General features: G+C 54.8%; 2 protein-coding genes across 8 annotated transcripts in view; both read right to left on the minus strand.

Moving 5' to 3' along the window:
• Sema4c (semaphorin 4C) overlaps window positions 1-785 on the minus strand; it is a 9,951-nt gene extending 9,166 nt beyond the window's left edge. The window contains exon 1 of the mRNA XM_033761711.1: window positions 146-785. The gene's annotated coding sequence lies outside the window, so the exon portion shown is untranslated. The remainder of the gene's footprint in view (window positions 1-145) is intronic.
• A 3,968-nt stretch (window positions 786-4,753) lies between these two features.
• The window catches only part of Fam178b (family with sequence similarity 178 member B), an 87,124-nt gene continuing 71,915 nt past the window's right edge, over window positions 4,754-19,962 (minus strand). For 6 of the 7 annotated variants that reach the window (XM_010638097.3, XM_010638098.2, XM_010638096.2 and 3 more), the window contains 4 exons: window positions 19,255-19,380; window positions 6,847-6,924; window positions 6,474-6,626; window positions 4,754-5,129 (listed from right to left, as the gene is read on the minus strand). In XM_010638097.3, the coding sequence (XP_010636399.1) occupies window positions 5,097-5,129; window positions 6,474-6,626; window positions 6,847-6,924; window positions 19,255-19,380 (390 nt within the window). In that variant the 3' untranslated portion in view covers window positions 4,754-5,096. The remainder of the gene's footprint in view (window positions 5,130-6,473; window positions 6,627-6,846; window positions 6,925-19,254; window positions 19,381-19,962) is intronic. The other variant, XM_010638099.2, reaches the window with a different exon arrangement.

Below are 19,962 nucleotides of genomic sequence, written 5' to 3' on the forward strand. Positions count from 1 at the left end.
TCCGCCCGGGGGTTCGGGTGTGCTCTCCTCCCCTTGCCCAGCTGCTCCGCGCGCTGGACTCACCCGTTGCCCACGGCGCCCGGGGGCGGGGGGAGGTGGAGCGAGGGAAGGGCTCTGGACAGCACCACCCGGGAATCAGAATCACCTGGTCGCTCCGAAGTGTCCCTCCGGAAACCTGCGGTGGACCGAGCTCGGGAATAGGGCTCAGTGGCTCCCCACGTCCCACTTACAGGAACGCTGGTGGGGTGCGCGGCGCAGGAAATCAAGGCTTCTCTTGGGAGACCAGTTGGTCTCTTGGCCCCCAAGTCTGCCTCCTTTCTCGGTCCCAAAGGCCTTAGACTGGAACTAGCCTTGTAGGCCAGGGAGACCCCCCCGAGGTCACCCAGTCGACTCCTGGTTTCTGGGGCTTCACGCAGAGCCTGCCCCCCGGAAATGACTCCTCTGGTGCCACAGGCAGGATGGTTAACAAGTGGCACGAGCCTGCTGCTCAGATGAAAGGGGCTCAAAGAGCCACGCTGAGATCGCTGCCACCTTCCCAACTGTCTGCCTCCGCCCACAGCTTCTCCTAGAGTAACTTGGAGTCCCCCGTCTGGGCGGTGCTGCCTGGCAAGCCCTCCTTCCGGCCAGCTGGTCCTCAGAGCCGTGCAGGTGGACAGAGGACCCTCAGAGTAGTCACGCGAAGGCACCTGGAGCCAGATGCCACCCCCTGGCTGGAGGCAAGGGGCACTGGTGGGGACTGGAGGCCCTGAAGCTACCAGTCACGGGTGACTTTGAGCCAGAGCAGTCCTGGAGAGGCACTTCAGGCCCTGTCAGCAGATCTGGAGTATAAATCAGCTCGACAGCAGCTTTTGTTCTGGGTGAAAACTTGGCATCCGAAAAGTGGAGACCAGAAAAGCAGCGGAGATAATTGAGAAAAGCAGCCCAGTTGGGCTTCATAACAATCAGGTCTTTGCTGGTGCACATAAAGGCCCCTTCTCTCTTGCCGGCCAAGCCAAACTGCTCAGCTCCTTTCCACCAGGAAAAAGGCTGTGGCCTCGGAGATGCTGAGAGAGGGGACAGAGATGATGATGAGTGTGGGGTGGGCAGGACAGCCTCCCTGCTGTCCCTGCCAGGAGGGAGAAGATGCACAACCCCTGCCCTCATCTAGTGAGCCCACACCCACTAAAGTGGGGGGACATGGCTGGGCAGCTGTCCCCACGTTCTTCCTAGATTTTTTTTTTTTGAGACAGTTTCACTATATAGTTCAGGCCGGCCTTGAACTCGGATCTTCCTGCCTCACTCTCCCAAGTGCTGGGATTATAGGCACACATCACCATGCCTGGCTCCTATGGTTCGATTTTGCAACCTGCCTTCATATTCCCTCATTCCACCTTTTACAAAGTTGGTATTGTTTCTCCCATTTATTATATCAATAAGATGAGGCATCTGGCTCAAATTCACATAATCAAGGTGGAAAATTTTAAATTAGATCTGGGGCTGGGTATGGTAGTACATGCCTATAACCTCAGCACTCTGAGGCTGAGGCAGGAGGATGGCCATGATTTTAAGGCCAGCTTGGGCTACACAATTCAAGGACAGCCTGAAGTGAACTACATAGTGAGACCCTGTCTCAAAAACTAAGTAATAATAATAGTAGTAGTACATTAGGTCCTGAAGCTGGGTATAGGGGAAGACAACTGTAGTTCCAGTTCCTGAGGAAGTTGAGGCAGAAAAGTTGCTTTGTTGCTTGAGCCTGTAAGTTTGAGCTCTGCCTGGGCAACATAGTGAAAACCCCATCTCAAAAAAAATTTTTTTAAAGATAAAATGAATAGACTTCCAATCTGTTTTTTCCATAAGTGGCCATATATCCTGACAATTATCCACTTCCTGTCTGTCCTCACCCTTAAGCCACCCCCAGCCTCCGGGGGGAGGGTTACAGGGAGAGAGACCTGAGCTCCCTGCCCAGCTCACCCATCCTCCAAAGTGGCCCAGTGGAAAGTTTCAAAAGTCAGTTTGGTTTCACTAGCAGGGACAGGCTTTTTCTGTACCTCAGTGGCAGGTACCGAGGTTGTTCCCCAAGCCAAGGGTGTGGGCAGAAGGGGAGGTGGCTCCCCTCCCTCCACCACCTGCACTTCCTGCTGGACACTGTTCATTCCCAACACTGGCCCAGCGGTGGGTGGGCAAAAGATGAGGTTTCCTTGCATGACTGTTCATGATTCATGCTTTTTAAATAAAAGGACAACTGGTTGAAAAATAAAGATTTCTGGGTCTTCCATTAAGAAAAAATGACTGCCAGGTAGGGTGGCACACACTTGTGATCCCTGTGCACAGGAGGCTGAAACAGGATTACCTTGAGTTTGAGGCCAGCGTGGGCTACATAGTGAGACCCTACTAATAGAGGGGCAACGCTCACGGACCCATCTGGTTTCCCTGGGGCCCACAGGCACATGCTATGGAAGGAACCCATTATAAGGTATTGACAGACACCGTGGTCGCTGCATTTTCCTAAATGCTGGTGACCAAGTAGGAGAAATGCAAATATGTGCTAAGGGCCTCCCCAGAGAAGCAGATCCCAAGCCCCCCACCCCATGTAGGCCATGGGCTCACCTGAGCCAATAACCTGCCACAGTTGCCAGTGGCTCTCTGGTAGGAGGGACGAGAGCCCTGCTGTACTCACTGGGTCTCCAGTGACGGCTACCTGACCCATCTCCAGAGCTGCTGTCCAACAATGCTGGAGATGTGGAAAAGCCCAGGTCACCCACCCTTCCAGGAGCTTTCTGCAAGCTTGGGACCCAGGCAGCAGGGATGTAGGAAAAGGACTTCCTCCCTCTACTTCCTTCAAGAGGAGAGTTATCGACGCCATCCATCTGGGAAGCCTTTCCCTTCCCAGCCCCTGCCAGACACCAGCAGCCAAAAGAAGCAGGAAGACACTGGTCAGCACAGCTCTGGATACTGCTGTTCTAGGGATTCTCAACAGGATGTCCCCACCTGTCCCCAGGGTTTAGGGGCCAAAGACCTAAACAGCAAAGGGTGAAACTGCTGGTGGCCTCCCCATGGGAACTCTAGTCCATGAGGGGGCCTGGGCCCAAGCTGCCCTGGCTTTTAGGTCTGGTCAGTTCCCAGCTGGTCCACAGTAGCTAGTTATGTAGCCCAAGGGACACTGTGCACCCTACAGTGACCCCACAGTGCACACCTCTACTCAGGTTACAGCCCGGTCTCCAGTGGCTCTGAACTGTCACCCACACCTCCACTGTCCTCGGTGTCTGTTTCTCTTTTGGGAATGAGCATGTTTGGGGAGCAAGGAGCCAGGCTGGGGAATAGGGCTCTGGGGTCCACGCTGCTAGGCAGCTCCATCCCCTTCTCCAGCCAAGACCTGGAAACTCCCTGTTCAGCTTCTTGGGCCTCCCTGCCCTTGGCAGTAAGAACAAAGCAGGGAAATTTCAAAGGTGATTTCCAGGTTTTCAGAAAAAATGGAGTAACTCAAGATGTAACTGTCATGAAATGTATTGGAAATGGGCAGCTGCAAGGACAGGAACAGAAGGCAGGTCCTCAGGTCCCTGAGTCCTCACAGAAGGACCTACAGCCGACCTGGTGCTGCAGGCCTGTGGTGCCCGGCCAAGGGGGCAAGCAACACGGCCAGGGAGAGAAACCAGAACTCACAGCGCAGCCACCCATGCATCCAAGTCACTGGACTGGTTTCTTCCACCTCTCGTATGACAAAGGCTATGAGGCAGAAAAGATGTCCTATGTCATGCCTGGCACTGGACCCTGCCTGTGCCCTCTGAATAATAGATACCCATGGCTCCTGGCATCCTAGGGACCCAAAAAGGGAGGCAGATGCACTTGGGGTATGCACACAGAGCCATGGGCCTGAAGGTCCTTTGGCAGGTGTCTCCTATTTAGCCCACTTTCCCCTAATCCTTTGCATAAGACAGCAAAAGAAGTTGGGTGTGGTGATACACCCCTGTCATCCCAGCACTTGGGAGGCTGAGGCAGGAGGACTCCAGCAGATCATGCCTCAAAAACAAAAGCAAAAACAAAATACAAAAATAAATAGCAGGGCCAAGGATTTAGCTCAGTGGCATCACACCTGCCTCTCAAGTGCAAGGTCCTGAGTTTGATTCCCAGTATTAAATAAATAGCAAAAGCTGTATACAGCAGCCACGGGAAGGTCCAAGGTAGGCACCCAGGTTAGAACAGAGGGGTGGGCACAGGCCACTTTGGCAGGGGGAATCCTCTGCCACTTTCCAGCTTCCTCGTATGCCCCATCCCAACCCAGTCAGGAGAGAATAGACTGGTGTGCTTTCAGGGTCAGCAGATGGGTACACATCCAAGGACTTCCCGGGGTCACAGAGAGCCACCCAGTTCTCAAGGAGTTCAGGTGGGAGATACCTGGTACCCCATAGAGATCGGGGCCCACAGAACTGAGCTGGGGCCAGGCTGGGGAAAGCACTAGCAGGATCCGGACATGTCTTCCAGGCCCACCCTGCTGCTAAGTTTGTAGTGCTGAATGCAGAGCTTGACGGTAAATTGAATCAAACATAATTATAGCCCAGGTCCACCATCTTGGTGTGTAGCCTCCTCCGCAGGGGCAGGAAGGTACCAGGCTGGGTTCCAGAAAATGTCCCCATCCCTGTTCCTGGGGTGGTTGGCTCTGGCCCAGGGTTTGCAGAGGGCCCTAGCCAGAGTGCCACCACCCAGGTAAGGACACAGGCTGGGTCAGCTGGGTTAGGCATAAGCCCAGGGATAGGGACTGCAGGAAGTCTCTGGCCACTGAGGCTGAAGTAAGACTTTAATTTGCACAAAGGAACCTCACATTTGTGACGGGAGAGAAGAGGGGGTGGGGAGAACTGTGGCTGGCTGGGAGGGCCCTGGAGGCCCCAGGAACCAGAGCCATGGAGACAGAGGCCTTGAGGGAGAGGAGCCACAGGAAGGGCAGGCAGGGCCCCAAGAACCCCTGCTGGGTAGGGGTGGAACAATGGCACAGAGAGGTCCAAGCTTCTTTGCTTCCTCAGGCTGGTCACATCTGGGTGTCCCCTGGCCTCCCTAGCTGCCTGCTGCAGCTTCCTGAGCCTGATCACTTCCGGCTGGAGTTGGGAGCCCAGGCCACCTCCCACTCAGATGTCCTTCCAGGGGCTGAAATACTGGGCCTATAGGGGGGACAAAAAGGGGCCGTGATGGCAGGGCCAGGGAATGCCCACCATCCTGAGGCCCCCAGATGGGCAGCAGTCACCCAGGCCTGGCCCACGCCCCACTGGATGCTGTGTGAGCAAGGCTGTCAGGGCTCTGGGCCACCTGTGCCAGGAGAGCTCCACAGGGTCTCCATTCCCGCCCAGGGGCCACTTCGAATGCCTGTGCTTTCTCCCCACAAATGCAAGCTTCCCAGCAGAAACTGGTGCGATCTGTCCTCTGGAGGCCCAGTTGTGCTCCAGCTTTCTTAGGGAATTGCGAAATCTGAGCCCCAAGCCACAGCCTGTGGTCAGTGTGTCAGCCCAAGTCAGAGGTTATGGGGCAAAGGCAAGAAGGGGATGCCGAGGAGGGGCACCCGGGATCTCTCAAGCTGGGAGGGAGGGGCGTGCCCATCAAGGGCTAGAGGCTCAGGCCTGGAGGGACCACAGCAGGAGGCACGGAGGCCAGGAGGGAGGCTGTGTGAGCCCCAGGTCAGGCTGGCTCTGGGCACTGATTGTGACATTCACTGGAGCTGCCTGTGGGTCAGGTCATGCTATTTAACTTCCAGGCCCCTAGTTGGTTTCCTCTTCTGCACTTGGGTTCCCGACACTATCTGCCTCATGACAATTATGCGGACCCACACAAAAAACAGGTCCCATTTACAAGTTTTAGCTGGGGCTGGTGGTATACTTCTGTAACCCTAGCACTCAGGAGGCAGAGGCAGGTGGATCCAGCCTGAGCTACATAGTGAGCTCAAGGCCAGCCGGAACTACATAGTGAGACTGTCTCCAAAACAAAACAACTCAAATTCACTAAAATGGGGTGTGGTGGTGTTCTCCTGGAATCCCAGCACTTGGCAGGCTGAAGCAGGAGGACTGCCAGGAGCTCAAGGCCAGCCTGGGCTATGCAGTGAGTTCAAGGTCAGGCTGAACTGCATAGTGAGACCTTGTCTCAAAAAAACTAAAAATACTAAAAAATGGTTTCTTGTTGTTGTTTTGCTGTGTTCCTCCTGAGAGGGTTTGAGAAATTATAGGAGACACAGAACGTTGCTCTAGAAATCAGAGGGGAACAGGGCAGCCTGGAGTGGTCCTCCTAACTGAGTAAAAGGCCAACCCCCAGCCTGCAGGAGTCCCCATGCCCCCTGCCCTGGGCACTGGGTTCTGATTGAGAATCCCAATACCCACCCCTCACATCCCCCTCCACTCTGGCCACTCGTCCTGGCCAGGGACGCAGCAACTGTCAGGTGGGGTTGGACATGCTGCTGGCCCTGGCCAGCCCTGCCCAGCCACTTCCTTTACTGCCTGGGACTGGGACTGTAGGGGTACCTTGGGCTGGCAGTGGGCCAGAAGCTCCTGCCAGCGGATGTAGGTCTGGGTGGCTAGGTCCTTGAGTCGGGTGCGGTGCATGGCCTGGGGGCTCTCCCGGATGTGGGTGCTGATGTGGCAGTCCAGCTGCATGCACAGCAGCTGCAGCTCACCCTGCCAGGCCAGGCGGAAGAGGAGGTCAAAGGTAGGGGCATGGGGTGGGCACTCCCCGCATCCCAGGGCAGGCAGAAAGGAGACCAAGTATGGGGCGGGGGGTGACTGATTGACAGCTTGGGAATAGGGACAACTGCTGAGACACGGGTTAAGACCCCTTGGAAATGGCTGTGGGACTCAGGGGGAGGTGGTAGCCCTCCCGGACCCTTGGCACACTCACCCAGTGCTCCGGAGTGACGTCCTGGCTGCTGACCACCACACCGGCCAGGGTCAGGAGGCTGTAGCACAGGCAGCAGACCTGGGGAGGACACAGCCCCTAACTCAGCCCTGCCCTACCCCGTGGGCTCCTTGCTTCACATCTTACCGGGTGCAGCCCTGCCTGACAGCAGAACCCCTGGCTTGTGTCACAGGGGCAGAGACTTGAGGCCCCATCAGCTAAGGAAGGAAGGGATGTTGGGGCTCACAGTTTCAGGGCTGCAGTCCATGTGAGCTGGCCCCACTGCTCTGATCCTGGCATATCATGGCTTGCAGGAGGGGACATGTGACAGAGGACACCTGTTTAACTCAGGGCAGCCCAGCAGTAAATGGAGAGGAAGGGGCGGAGTCCCCATCCACTGTCCCCATCCGTGGCAAGTCCTCAGTGACCTAACTTCCTGCACAGGAGAGCATTTGCTCTCACTTACACAGGAGGCCGAGGACAGCATTTGCACACTTACACACGCTCCCTACCAACTCCAACCTCTCCCTCCCCACTGGGGAGGCACTGGGGATTGAACCCAGGGCCTTTAAACTAAGCTATATCCTCTGTTTTTGAGACAGGGTCTCACTATGTAGTCGAGACTGACCTGGAACTCACTATGTAGCCCAGGCTGGTCTTGAACTCACAGCGATCCTCCGGCCTCAGCCTCCCAGTGCTGGGATTACAGACGTGTGCCACCACACCCAGCTGGCTCCCCAGCCCTTTTTAAATGTTTTTATTCTGAGGCAGGGTCTTGCTAAATCATTAAAATGTCCAAACTGGTGAGTTTGAGACAAGCCTGGGCTACATAGTGAGTTCCAGGGCAGTCTCAACTACATAGTGAGACCCTGTCTCAAAAACCAAAAAAAAAAGATGCCCAAGCTGGGCTTGAACTTCTGATCCTCCTGGCTCAGCCTCCTAGAGTGCTCAGATGACACACAGGTGTGTACCACTAGACCTGGCTTCTATTCCCATTCTTGCTATGGAACCTCTGAGAGGTAAACATACGACAAAGGCTGACTCTATCTGATCAGAGAAGGGACTGACCCCAGGAACCCTTGGGCTCTGCTGGGACCCTTCATTTACCAGATGTTTGCTCCCTGTGCAGAGAAGACAGACTAGGGGAGTGTCCAGAAGACAGGTGGCTCCTGGTGTCCAAACTCCATCAGCAGGCAAGACTGCCCCACCCAGGGCTCCCTGCCTGGTCCCCTTGGGCTCCTTATACCTAAGATAAGGAGGGTGGCTGCAACCCTGTGCCCATGGCCGATAAGCAGCCCCCAGGAACAAGGCATTTAGGGAGGGCCACAGGGCCCCACCTTGGTGGAGAATGAGCTGGAGGTGCAAGGGATTTATTTGGTTTACAGTTCATAGAGGTTTCAGTCCATAATCAGCCAACTCCAAAGCAGGTACAACAAACAGGTATAGCAGAGCAGAAACATGGCGCACAAGACAGCAAAGGTAACAAGAGTTGCCAGCTTCTCCCTGCCCTTTTTATCTTATTCAGACTACTTAGAGCGGGAAGCACTCACACCCTTAATCCTAGTGCCCTTGAGCCTAGCCTTGCATCATCAGTCAATTCCAGTTTCACAGACTCTAGATCAAGCCTATGAGCATGAGGCTTTGGGGGGACATCTAGACCCAAGCCAAAACAAGCTACTTCCCAGAGAAACCCTGAGCTACAGGGTTTCACCAAGTTAGTTGGGCTGGGCTCAAATTTGAGATCCACCTGTCTCAGCCTCCAGAGTGCTGGGATACCAGGCACATGCCACCATGCCAGGCTCTCCTTGCCTGCCCCCCGCCCGCCACCAGGGATCGAACTCAGGTCCTTGTGCTTGCGAAGCAGGCCACCGAACCGCTGAGCTAAATCCCCAGCATCCTTGCCCTTTTTGTATAGCAGGCCATGGGCCTGCACTGTCCCTTGACTGAGATGCAGTCTCCCCACTAGGAGGGAGGAAGCAGCTTCAGGAAGGCAAACACTTGGCCAAGAGACACCGAATGAGCTCCCCTCAGGCCAGAGGGAGAAAAGTCCTACATTTTTTAGGGGGCACAGTTAGGGGTTCAGCTAGAGGCTTGGAAAGGAAGTGACTCAGCTGAAATAGGCTTTGAAAACTGTGGGATTTGGAACAAAGATGGCCCTGTGGGGGCGGAAGTGGGTAGATGACAACACCAGACGGGTCCTGGTCCTGAGTGCTGACCTAAGGGACAGAGGTAGCCAGCGTGGTGGTGCATGCCTGTGTCCCAGCACTGGGAGGCTGAAGCAGGAGGATTGCCACAGGTTTGAGATCAGCCAGGGCCACCAGCAAGACCCTATCTCAAACAAGCAAGCACAGAAATAAAGAGGCAGGGCTTGTCAGAGGCCAAATGGCACCTACTACACGGGCATTCACTCAAGTAAGTGAGGAGCTGCACCCTGGCTCAGGCTGACCTTTTCCCTTCTCTACACTCTGGTTTGCTCCTGGCATCAGAATACAGTGGAAGCTGCAGGTTCAAGGACATTTAACAAGAGTCTGCTGTAAGCCCTGACTGAACCCTGCTGGGTGGGGTGGGGGCAAGGGACAGGGCGCCACTCTGACGGGAGCTGAGGTCTTCCTGGCACCCAGCAAGCTGCTGCTGAGGAGCAGAGAAAAGCTCATAGGGCCTGGAGCTGTGGGCCAGGTTAGTGGGGACTAGGGCTAGGGACATCACCTCACAGACTTTTCCTCCAGCACCCAGGGGTCTGCCCAGGGCTAGAGGCAGAGGTTTTAGCTCTGTGCCCTCGGGGGATGGTGCTTATCTTCCCAGGAGGGGGTGTGGTGAGGGCCTGGGGAGCCCAAGGTGCCCCAGGGGATGTAGGGGGTGGGGATGATCATCCAGGGCAATTACCCCACCGTGGGGATTTACAGAGAAGAAAAAAGCCAACATCTCCACTCCAGTTTCACAACTTCATTCTTACACTGATTCCTATAATTGAATCTGCAGGGAAAATCCCAGAAAAACATTCAGATTCGGGAGTATGGGGGGGGTCTGAGGGGGAGGTCCAGGGGTTGGTGCCACTCCGCACCTGGGGTGCTCCCCAGCACTGGGCCTCAGGAGGTTCCCTGGAGGAACTGTGACCTGAACCCGGAGGAAGGTTCCACCGGCTGCCAGAAATCATGGCTGAAGCTGGGGTCCACAGCAGTACTTTTGAAAAACAAAACTGAGTGTAGTGATGCAAACCTGTGATCTCAGCACTCTGGAGGCTGAAGCAAGAGGACTGCCATAGTCTGGAGGCCAGCCTGGGCTACAGAGTGACTTCCTGAACTACAAAGTGAGACCACATCTCAAAAAAAATTCCTGTTTCTGGTTAGGAATGTAGTTTGGGGGCACAGCACTTGTCTAGCATTCCAAGGTCCCTGGGTTCTGCTTCCAGCAATACAACCAAAAAATACACAATTTCAGTGCTGACAGAGGATGCCCCTTGCCCCACTCCTCTCACATCAGAGACCCTCACTCAGGCAGGAGGAGGCCAGGCTCCCTGTGCAGAGAAGAAACCATCACAGGAAGCAGGGCCTCTGGGTTCCAGGGAAGGCAGAACCTGAGTCTCCTCTGTAACACCCCTGGGAAGCCAGGTGTGGCGGCTGCACATGCCTGTAATGCCAGCACTCAGGAGGCTGAGGCAGGGAGATTGCCTGAGTTTGAGGCCAGCTGAGCTACATAGCAAAAGCCTATCTCAAAAAAATAGAAATAAAAATAAAATACAAATCAAATGTCACTGCAGGGGACAGGAGGCGAGCTAGGGCATAGGATGGGTGTGGTAGGCTAGCAAGGGGTCTGTTGCATGGGACACTGAGTAAACAGCCAGCCACAAAACAGCTTCCTGCTTGGTCATGGTGACCAATTTTTGAATCCAACAAGCCTGCTCCTGTCCTGGCTGCACCCCAGAGACACTAGCATTCATCTTCCCTCCTTCCCTCCCTTCCTCCTATCACCCCCACCAATTCTTTCTTCTCTCCTCCTCTCCTTTTTGTTGTTTTTTTTTTTTTGGTACCAGAGATTGAACGCAGGACCTTGAGCTTGCCAGGCAGGTGCTGTGCTGCTGAGCTAAATCCCAGCCTTTTTTTTTTTTTGGTACCAGAGATTGAACGCAGGACCTTGAGCTTGCCAGGCAGGTGCTGTGCTGCTGAGCTAAATCCCAGCCTTTTTTTTTTTTTGGAAATGAGGTCTTGCTATTAGCTCAGGCTGGCCTCAAACTATAGCAATCCTCCTGCCTCTGTCTCCTAAGTGCAGGGTTACAGGAGTGCACCACCACATCTGACATTTTTTCTTCTTTTTTTTTATATTTGTTTGTTTGTTTGTTTGGTACTGGGGCTTGCAAGGTAGGCAGCAGAACCACTGAGATATTCCCCGGCCCTATTTTTTAAAATTTTGAGATAGGTCTTACTGTGCAGTTCAGGCTGGCCTTAAACTCACTAAACTCACTATGTAGCCCAGGCTGGTCTGGAACTCTCAGTAATCCTCTTGCCTCAGCCTCCCAAGTGCTGGGATCACAGGCATGAGCCACCACACTAGCCATCTTTTCCTTTCAAGAAGCAAGAAGGGGTGGCCAAAGCATAGCTGGTGTGAGTGACACTGTGGGGTCCCCCTGGCCTATCTGCCCACTCTGCCCACTTTCCCGACTGCTGGAGAAACAAAGTGGCCCTTCTGCCAGCCCAGGGGAAGCCCCTCCAGCTCCTCCCACCTGTTGGGGACTCAGGCTGAGAAAGACAGGAAACCGGACCAGAAAACCTCTCAATGACGTAGAGAGCTGGGTGCGTGGCAGCGGGCCAGGAGCTGGATGTGCCTGGACCCAGCAGGACAAGACAAGGCGGCCAGTGGAGCCTGGTCCCTCCCCAGAGTTGACAGCAGGCTCTTCTCAGCAGCTCTGAGTGCTCCTTCCCAGCTCCAGAGCCTTGTAGTCAGCCCCAGGGTAAGATGGCGAGGATTGGCCTGGCACCATCTGTGAGTTCCAACTCTAGGAGCCTCCCAGGTCAAGTGGGATCTGCTCACAGGGCAGCACTTTTGGCATGAGATGGAAAGGAAAACAGGGTATGTGGGGCTGCACTTCCTGGGAACTGCACCCTCCAGGAAATCCCCTACAGCTACTGACAAAGGAGCTGGCCAGGCCACTGACACCACAGAAGAGCAGAGCAGGAGGCTCCTAGGAAGCCGCTGGCTCAAACTGGAACAGGGCACTTTCCCCCACCTCAGGTCCAACCAGGGCTGCACACTTCATGCTCAGCCCTCCTCTCCCTGGAGAATGCCAGGGAAGCCACATGGCAGGGTTTGTTGTTGTTTTCTGAGATGGTCTACATAGCCCAGGCTGGCCTCAAACTTGCAGCAATCCTCTTGCCTCAGCCTCCCAAGCGCTAGAATGACAGGTGTGTGCTACCATGCCTGGCAACATGGCAGGTTGTGCCAGGAACAAGAGGACCCTGCATATGGAAGCAGGTCTAGCCAGGCTCTGGGGCAGTGCTGGAGGGGGGAAGAACTGAGGGAGACCCACACACCTGTTATCACATTACAGGCTGAGGCTGAGGGATCGCTGAGAGTCTGAGGCCAACCTGGGCCACATAATGAGTTCAAGGCCAGCCTGGACTACATAAGGAGACCCTGACTCAAAACTTACAACAAAACAAAAAATTAATTTTGAGACAGGACCTTGCTAAATTGCTCAACTTGAGATCATCCCACCTCATTTTCCCTAGCAGCTGGGATTACAGGTGTGAATTACTGTGCCTAGCTAGCATTACCTTCTTCTCTTATTAACTGTCAACCTATGGTGCCACTTCAGAGCATCCTGACCTAGCGCAGCATGAAGAGAGAGCCTGAGGACCCTCACTTCTTGGTGGCAGTGGCAGCTGAGGCTCGGAGAGGTCCCTGACAAGCAGGACTCCGTGTCCCGGCAGGGAGGTCTGGCCTGGAACAGGTGTGTGGGTGGCCACCCTTCAGTCAGCTGGGCTCCCTGTGTGCATGTGCAGGAGTATGTTCATGCGCAAGTGTATGTGTATGTGCATACAAATGAACACTAAGGATGTCTTCTCCATAGGGCAAAGCTCTGCACTTCACAGCCAGGGCCCCAGGGCAAGTCTAGGCCAGGCAAGCAGGGACACCAATCATTAGCATGAGTAACCTGGGTCAGACTACTCACAGGCCCCAGGCCAGGAGGTGCAGCCAGAGAGAGAGCACCAGGCTCATGTGGCTGGCAAGGCCCGAGAACTCAAGTTCAGAGGGCCTGTACCGCTCTCGGGACATCTGTCCTGGAGCAAAGCACCTTCACTGTCAACTGCTGGGCTGCCTTTCCTGTCCCATCCCCACGAGGAAACAGCACCACCTACTTCCCTTGCTCAGGTGGCGCCCATTATTTCGAGGTCTCACTCTCTTGACCTTGGCCTTGGAAGGCACCAGAGCAGCAAGGGAGGGCCGCGTCCAAAGTCCTGTTCCTAAAGAACAGCTGACTCTGGACGTGACTGCCAGGGACAGGTCATCGATCCTGCATCCTAGCAAGAAGGGAAATGGTGAGGACATGTGACTAGCGACTAGGAAATAAGGCACAGGATACACACTTCTTCCCAGCCCGGGGTCCCCAAAGGCAGAGGATGGATGTCACAGGCAGGGCCTGTCCGGCAGGACACACAGTTCACTGAGAGAAAGTGGCTGTGGGGGCGTAGAGTGGGTGGGACCTAAACACAGAGCAGGGATGAAACTGCTGGAGGGTGACAGGGGACAGGCTGGTAGCATCTGGACAGGAACAGGACTTCCGCTCAACTTCTGGGAATGGGCTCTGCTGAGCTGCTCTCAGGGCCCCGGCTGGGCACAGGGGTGGGAGGACTCTTCCCAGGCTGCCCTTGGGAGGCCGGGGTGTGTCTACCCGACTTCCTCAGAACTCACCTACCTGGCACTTCCCAGGGCCATCAGAGACCCCAGGTCCCCTCCCAGTAGAATTCACTCTTTCTCTTTGTTTTTGTTTTGCTTTTTGGTACTGGGAATTGAACTCGGGCCCTTGCGCTTGCATTTGCAAGGCAGGCGGCGGCACCACTGAGCTAAATCCCTGCCCCTCTCTTTCTTTTTGGTGGTACTGGAGACTAACTCCAGGGCCTTTGCACTGAGCCACATCTCTAGCCCTTTTTCTGAGACAGGATTTCACTAAATTGCTAAATTGCCTGGGCTTGGCTCAAATTTATGATCCTCCTGCCTCAGCCTCCCAGAGTGCTGAGATCTACCCTGAGATTGTTTTAAATTTTGTCCTGACCTTGATATTGGATCCTGAGTGGCTCCTGGTACCAAGAGCAGGGTGGGAACTGGGAGCCCATGGTGGGAAAGAGAGAAGGGCAGGGACAAAAGCAGGATGGAGAGCTCTTTAGTCCCACTTGCTCAGGTGCTGTAGGTCCCCGCATAGGTAGTCCATTCCGGTCTGTGTGCTTGCAAACCTGGCACCCTCCCTCTCTGTCTTCCTCACAGGCCCCACAGATTCTGCAGTGGGGACAAGGAGGGCCAGCAAGACTAAAGACCCCAAGTCCAGGGAATCAAGCCTGGAAGATCCAGCTCCTTTAGGGATCCAGAGATCAAAGGACTTTGGGTGCACCTGCACAAGCAGGTACGGGGCTGCATGAGGGAGCAGCTAAAGCTCAAGGTTGCAGAGCAGCCGACACTTCCTCTTTTCCTCCCTCTCTGGTTTCCCCAAGATTTTGCTGCTTCTTGCCCTTCATGTTGTAGGACAGCTGTGCTTCTCCAGAGTGGCAAGAGGCAGGTGGCCCCTATCCCAACACTCAGGAGACCAAGGCAGGAGGACCCCCATGAGTCCAAGGCCAGCCTGGGCTACACAGCAAGACCCTATCTCAACCTTCCCCCAGTTAAAAGAAGCTGATGAGTGATCTGGGTAGAGAAACCCCAAAGGGGTCCCCAGAAGGCCAAGCCTGGCTGGGGTGAGGCAGAGAGCTGGCCACCTGAGCAAAAGCCACCGAAGGCCCCAGTCTGCCTTCAGTTAATCCCATCTCCCTGTCCCTGTTCCCATACATGCGGAGAAGCCTGGTTCTGGGGTCACAGTGGAGCTGGACACTTGCTTTTGAGGTTTGTGTGTGAGATGTCCAGCTCAGATCTTGGCGGAAGTAAGACATCAGTGACCACAGACCAGCTGGCCAGGATCTCAGGGGTCCTTAACATCTATTTTCTGTTCCCCAAACCAGGTAGTTTCCTCCCAGGGCTCCTAACCTTGGCCTGACCCAGGTCTCCAGCCTGGTTGGGGCAGAGCTGTCCCCACGGTGCCAAGTGAGGGTCAGGAGGAAAAGGACAGGCACTTCGAGGGGATGAGGGAGCTCCAGGCTGCTCTTGTCTTGCAGGAGACACAGGGTGAGGGGCTTGTGATCCAGCCATGCAAGAGGAGACACACATTCCCTTTCTGGATCTGGTTTGGGAGCACCCTTGGCCCGGCTGTCTATCCTCGCCACAGCCTCCCACGAAGGTGGCTCTCTGCAGGGTCACCTGGCAGCCACAGAACAGACCGCTGTGGCCTGCAGTCCCGGCAACTTGAGCAAAAGCAGCAAAACTTGTTTGCCAACTCTTGACACGCAGTTCACACCACAAGGTTTACTGGAGATGTGCAGCAGGTATTCACAGATACATGTGGCCACGCCCGCTGCAGAGCTGCTCACGCTCACGGGCCCCACGGATTCTGCAGGCTGCCTGTGCTCGGGGACAAACTCCCCATAAAGTCAACTCTCACAAAGGCTCTGCCTCATAAATGGGTGTCCCCAGGCCTCAGGATCAGATTCAGGAGGGAACCCCAAGTCCACCTGTGTCCAGGCCGGGCTTGGCTAATGGTCAGAGATGAACAGCCCTCCATAGAGCCCATGTGCTATCCATGGGGGACATCAACAGAGAACAAAATGAGGAACAAAAACTCCCAGCAATACAGCACAGCCTGGGGGTGTGGCTCAGCAGTGGAGTGTGTGCTCAGCATGCTCCAGGCCCTGGCTTGGAAACCCAGCACCACAAAAATTTTTAAAAAGTACTTAATACGAAATGTCAGTGCATGTATATATGTACACTAGCACAGAATATACACGTACACATACACACACACACACAGGGAAAAAGCAAAAACTGACAGGTAAAAGGTGGCAAACAGAAACACCATATGAGATCGATGGGACCAAATACAGCCACACACAGTTTACACTGTCGGGTAAAAGGAAGCGAGACACCCAGGAAACACTCATTCCGGGCTGAGGGCGCTGAGTTGGTGCCCAGGGCGCATGGAGTGAAATGATTCAAGATAGCCAGGCACAGTGGTGCATGTTTGTAATCTGAGTTACTCAAGGGGCAAGGCAGAAGGATCATGGCAAGTTCGAGTCTGGCCTGGGCTACTGAGTTCAAGGTCAGCCTGGAGTACATAGAGAGACCCTGTCTCAAAACAAAACAAACCAATTAATTAGAAGGCTAGGGGCATGGTGCAAGGAAAGACTCCAGGTTCATTGCCCAGAACTGCCAAAAAAAAAAATCAGTTTCTGGAGTCAAATCATGCAACTGTCATGTGCCTGAAGCCAAGAGGAAAGTGCCAAGTGGGGAAGGCACTCTTGCAGAAGGTGCTCAGGTCTCAGTGCACAGCTTCTTTCTGCAGAGGTTCCCTCCCACCTGGCTCTCATGGAGTGGCGCCAGATGCCAAGCTTCCTCCTATCCCGATGATCTTCGCTCTGTGTGAGCCCAACTCCAGCCAGGCAAACCCAGGGTCATCATCAACCAGCAGGGTGTCCGTCTGCCCTTCCTCCTTTCCTTTCTCCCTTCCCTCTTTTTGAGCTGGCAGCCTCAGCCTCCTGGTAGCTGGGACTCCAGCGCATGCCAGTGCATGTACCCAGCTAGCTCAGCACTTTAAAATGGTACAAGTGCTCTAATCCGCTTCCTAGGAAGCAGGAGTCCCTGAAGCTCTTATCTTCCACACAAGCTCTGCAGCGCTTTGCTAGGTGACTGACCCAGCCAGGACAGTCAGCCTGGGCAGGACCCTGCCTGTCCCCACTTACCCTGCAGCTCTGCCACTTGCTCCCCACCCCCACAGAGAGCCAAGCCAGTGCAGTTGCCTCTTTTGTTCAAGGACTTGGTGGTTAGCTTTCCCAGGCACACACCTCCTAACTTATAATTACCAACAATGCCCTGCGATTGGTTCTCCTGTCACACAGGTAACTTCCGACGCCTGGGCTCCACAGGAGCCTGTGCCAGACACTCTTGTGGGCTTAACAACACAAGGACCTTATGAAATCAAGGATCTGCAGAGGGAGGGGGGTTTCCAGAATGGGGACAAGAAGACAGATGGCCAGAATGGGGTACAGAAAACAGAGAGAGGAGAGAGGACAATCCACCCACCCATTCACCTATCCACCCACCCATCCATCATCAACAGAACACAAAGCTGAGGGACACAGCGGTGCCCACGGTCCAGATAATGGACTCAGACAAAGTCACCCCATGTCTTGAGCTTCTTCCCAGAGGGAAGGAAGAGGTTGGGCCAGCGCCTGAGGCAGAGAGAAGGGTGGGGAGACTGAGCCCAGGGAGAAAACCCAGGGAATGTTTATTTGCAGGGCTGGAGGAGGCCTGTGACCTGCAGTTTGGGGCAGGAAATCTCCCCGACAGGAGGGAATGGGGCCGGGGGATGGGCAGATGGCTCCTCATGGCAGCCGCTAGGGTTGGGAAAATATCCATTTTCTTCACACTAGGTCACCTCAGGCCGAGCTAACTCTGGCCTCAGTTTCCTCAGGGTCCTCAAGGGGCAAAAAAAAAAAAAAAAGCAAAGACTTTGAGCTCTAGGGATGAAAGGCTCAGCCCTAGCCAGACCTCCACTCCCTGTAAAACATAGCAGTGACGCCACCGTTCCTTTGGCTGCTGAGTAGCCCAGCGTCTTTGAAGATGAAATGTGCTCAGGTCTAATGAGGAGTCAGTGGGCCGAGGTGAGCGGGCCCACTCACCTGCTTCTGGCACACCCAGCCCGGCAGCACAGCCCAAAGCCCGGGGTACAGAACTCCCCAGCCCTGCTGTCTCTGCTCCACCTGCCTGGTGGGAAGCAAAATCTCAAGTTGCTGCAGTTGCCTCACTCCCTCCTCTCCCCAACCCAAGCTTTGATTTTGGGGTGCTCCGCAAAGACACGCTGGCCCCTCAAGTTTCCAGGCCCAATCAGACATTTCCAACATGGCAGCGGACCACAGGCGCATTTCACGTCAGCTCAGCCTCCTGGGGCTGGGCCTGCCTCCTCTGAGGCCCCACTGGCAGCCTCCCCACCAGCCCCTGCTTCCCGGGAAAACTACTTGGCATAGGAGAAGAGGCACGTAGATGCTCCCACTCTCCTGAGAGGCTGTGGCCTCATAAATGCACTAATATTAGCTTGGTGGAAAGATCGCTGACCTGGTGCTTAGCAAGGGGCCCATGCACCTGAGGGTGATCACATGTCTTAATAGTTCCTTTGTGTTAAGTAATTAGTTCCTTTATCTGATTTGCAGAGCAGTGCCCAAAGGCTGGACTTCTACATCACCAAAACCAATCCCGGGAATTAGAATTTAGTAAGATGCCTATCTCCATTCACATCTCCTGGCACAGAGAAGCCCCTGAAGATGGTCCCCTGTACCACAGGGAGCTGGGCCTTTGGTGCCCGCTGTGAAGCCCTTATACTCACCACCCTGCCCTGCCATTCATCCCAGAGACCTCACCGTTCCTGGCCCCGGGCTACCTCACTCCTAACTTTTGCAAAAGCTCAGCTTTCAGAGAAGATGGGCGATGTCTGGAAAGTCAATCAGGAAGAACTGGGGGGAGGCCAAGAACTGAGCCTGTAGCAGTCACTGGACGAAAACAGGGAGGTCAGACCCAGATGTGCCCCCACAAAAAGGAAAAAGAGGACACTTCTTATAGCTAGATGTTCTTTCTTTCTTTTCAGTTTTCTGAGACATAATCTCACAACATAGTTCAGGCTGCCCTCGACCTCACTGTGCAGCCCAGGCTGGCCTTGAACTCCAAGGGATCCTCCTGCCTCAGTCTCCTGAGAGCTGGGATCACAGGGTGTGCCACCATGCCTGGCCACTGCACCTCTTTTAAACACACTCTCAGCCCCCACCCCAAACTGTGCAGTAAGGACGGCTCCCCAGCTAACCAAGCCAGGTGAGGGCACAAGAGTGAGCCAGGTGGCCCCTCACCGGCACACCTATGCACTGGCCGCACCTGTGGCTATGCTGCTCAGGAAGGCACCAATTATAGGCTAGGGGAGATAACTAGTGGAGTGGCTCCTCACAGCACAGCCCCGCTGGGCTCTGTCTGGACTGGAAGCCACAAGCCCTCAGGCTGCGCTGCACACTGCCCTGCCCACTCTGCTGTGTGCAGTGGTGGCAGGGCTGTCAGAGGCCCACAGGTATGGCTGCTCACCTTGTGGTCCAGCTTCGCACTGGCCTTGGGCTGCTGCTCAGTGCAGGGGGGCCCGTGCTCCAAGCTCAGGTGCTCCCTGAGGGCGGACAGTCTCATGAGGCCCAGAAGCCAGCTGAGCAAAGACAGCTGGGGAGAGAAGAGAGGCTGTCACTCACGAGGCCACAGATGTGCATGTGTGCAGGTGTTTGGGGACACCCCCGGCTGGTGGCAGTGGGTCAGAGCGCTGGCTTCAGGTCTTACAGCCACCTGTCACATGGGAGCTGCATGGCCTCAGACGCTAAGAAGTTGATGGTGTAGAAGGGGCCACACGCCTTCCCAAGAGAGGACACACACACACACAGGGCCTGCCAGAGGGTGAACTAAAATGGGTGTGGTGGCACACTCCTGTAATCCCAGCACTCAGGAGGCTGAGACAAGAGATCACCTTGAGTTTCAGGCCAAACTGGGCTACATAGTGAGTTCAAGGCCAGTGAGATCCTGGTTCAAAAAGGAAACAAACAAACAAAAACAAGATGAACTAAAAAGACCTAAAGCTAGTCATGGTGGTGCATGCCTGTAACACCAGCACTTGGGAGGCTGAGGCAGGAGGACTGCTACAAATTCAAGGCCAGCCTGAAATACATGGTGAGACCTCATCTCAAAAAAACACAGAGGGCCAGGGTTTAGCTCAGAGGTTCCACCGCCTGCCTTGAAAGTACAAGGACCCAA

The sequence above is a fragment of the Fukomys damarensis genome, unplaced genomic scaffold (genome assembly GCF_012274545.1).
Source record: "Fukomys damarensis isolate Sample0158 unplaced genomic scaffold, DMR_v1.0_HiC HiC_scaffold_9, whole genome shotgun sequence".
NCBI classification, from domain to species: Eukaryota; Metazoa; Chordata; class Mammalia; order Rodentia; family Bathyergidae; genus Fukomys; species Fukomys damarensis.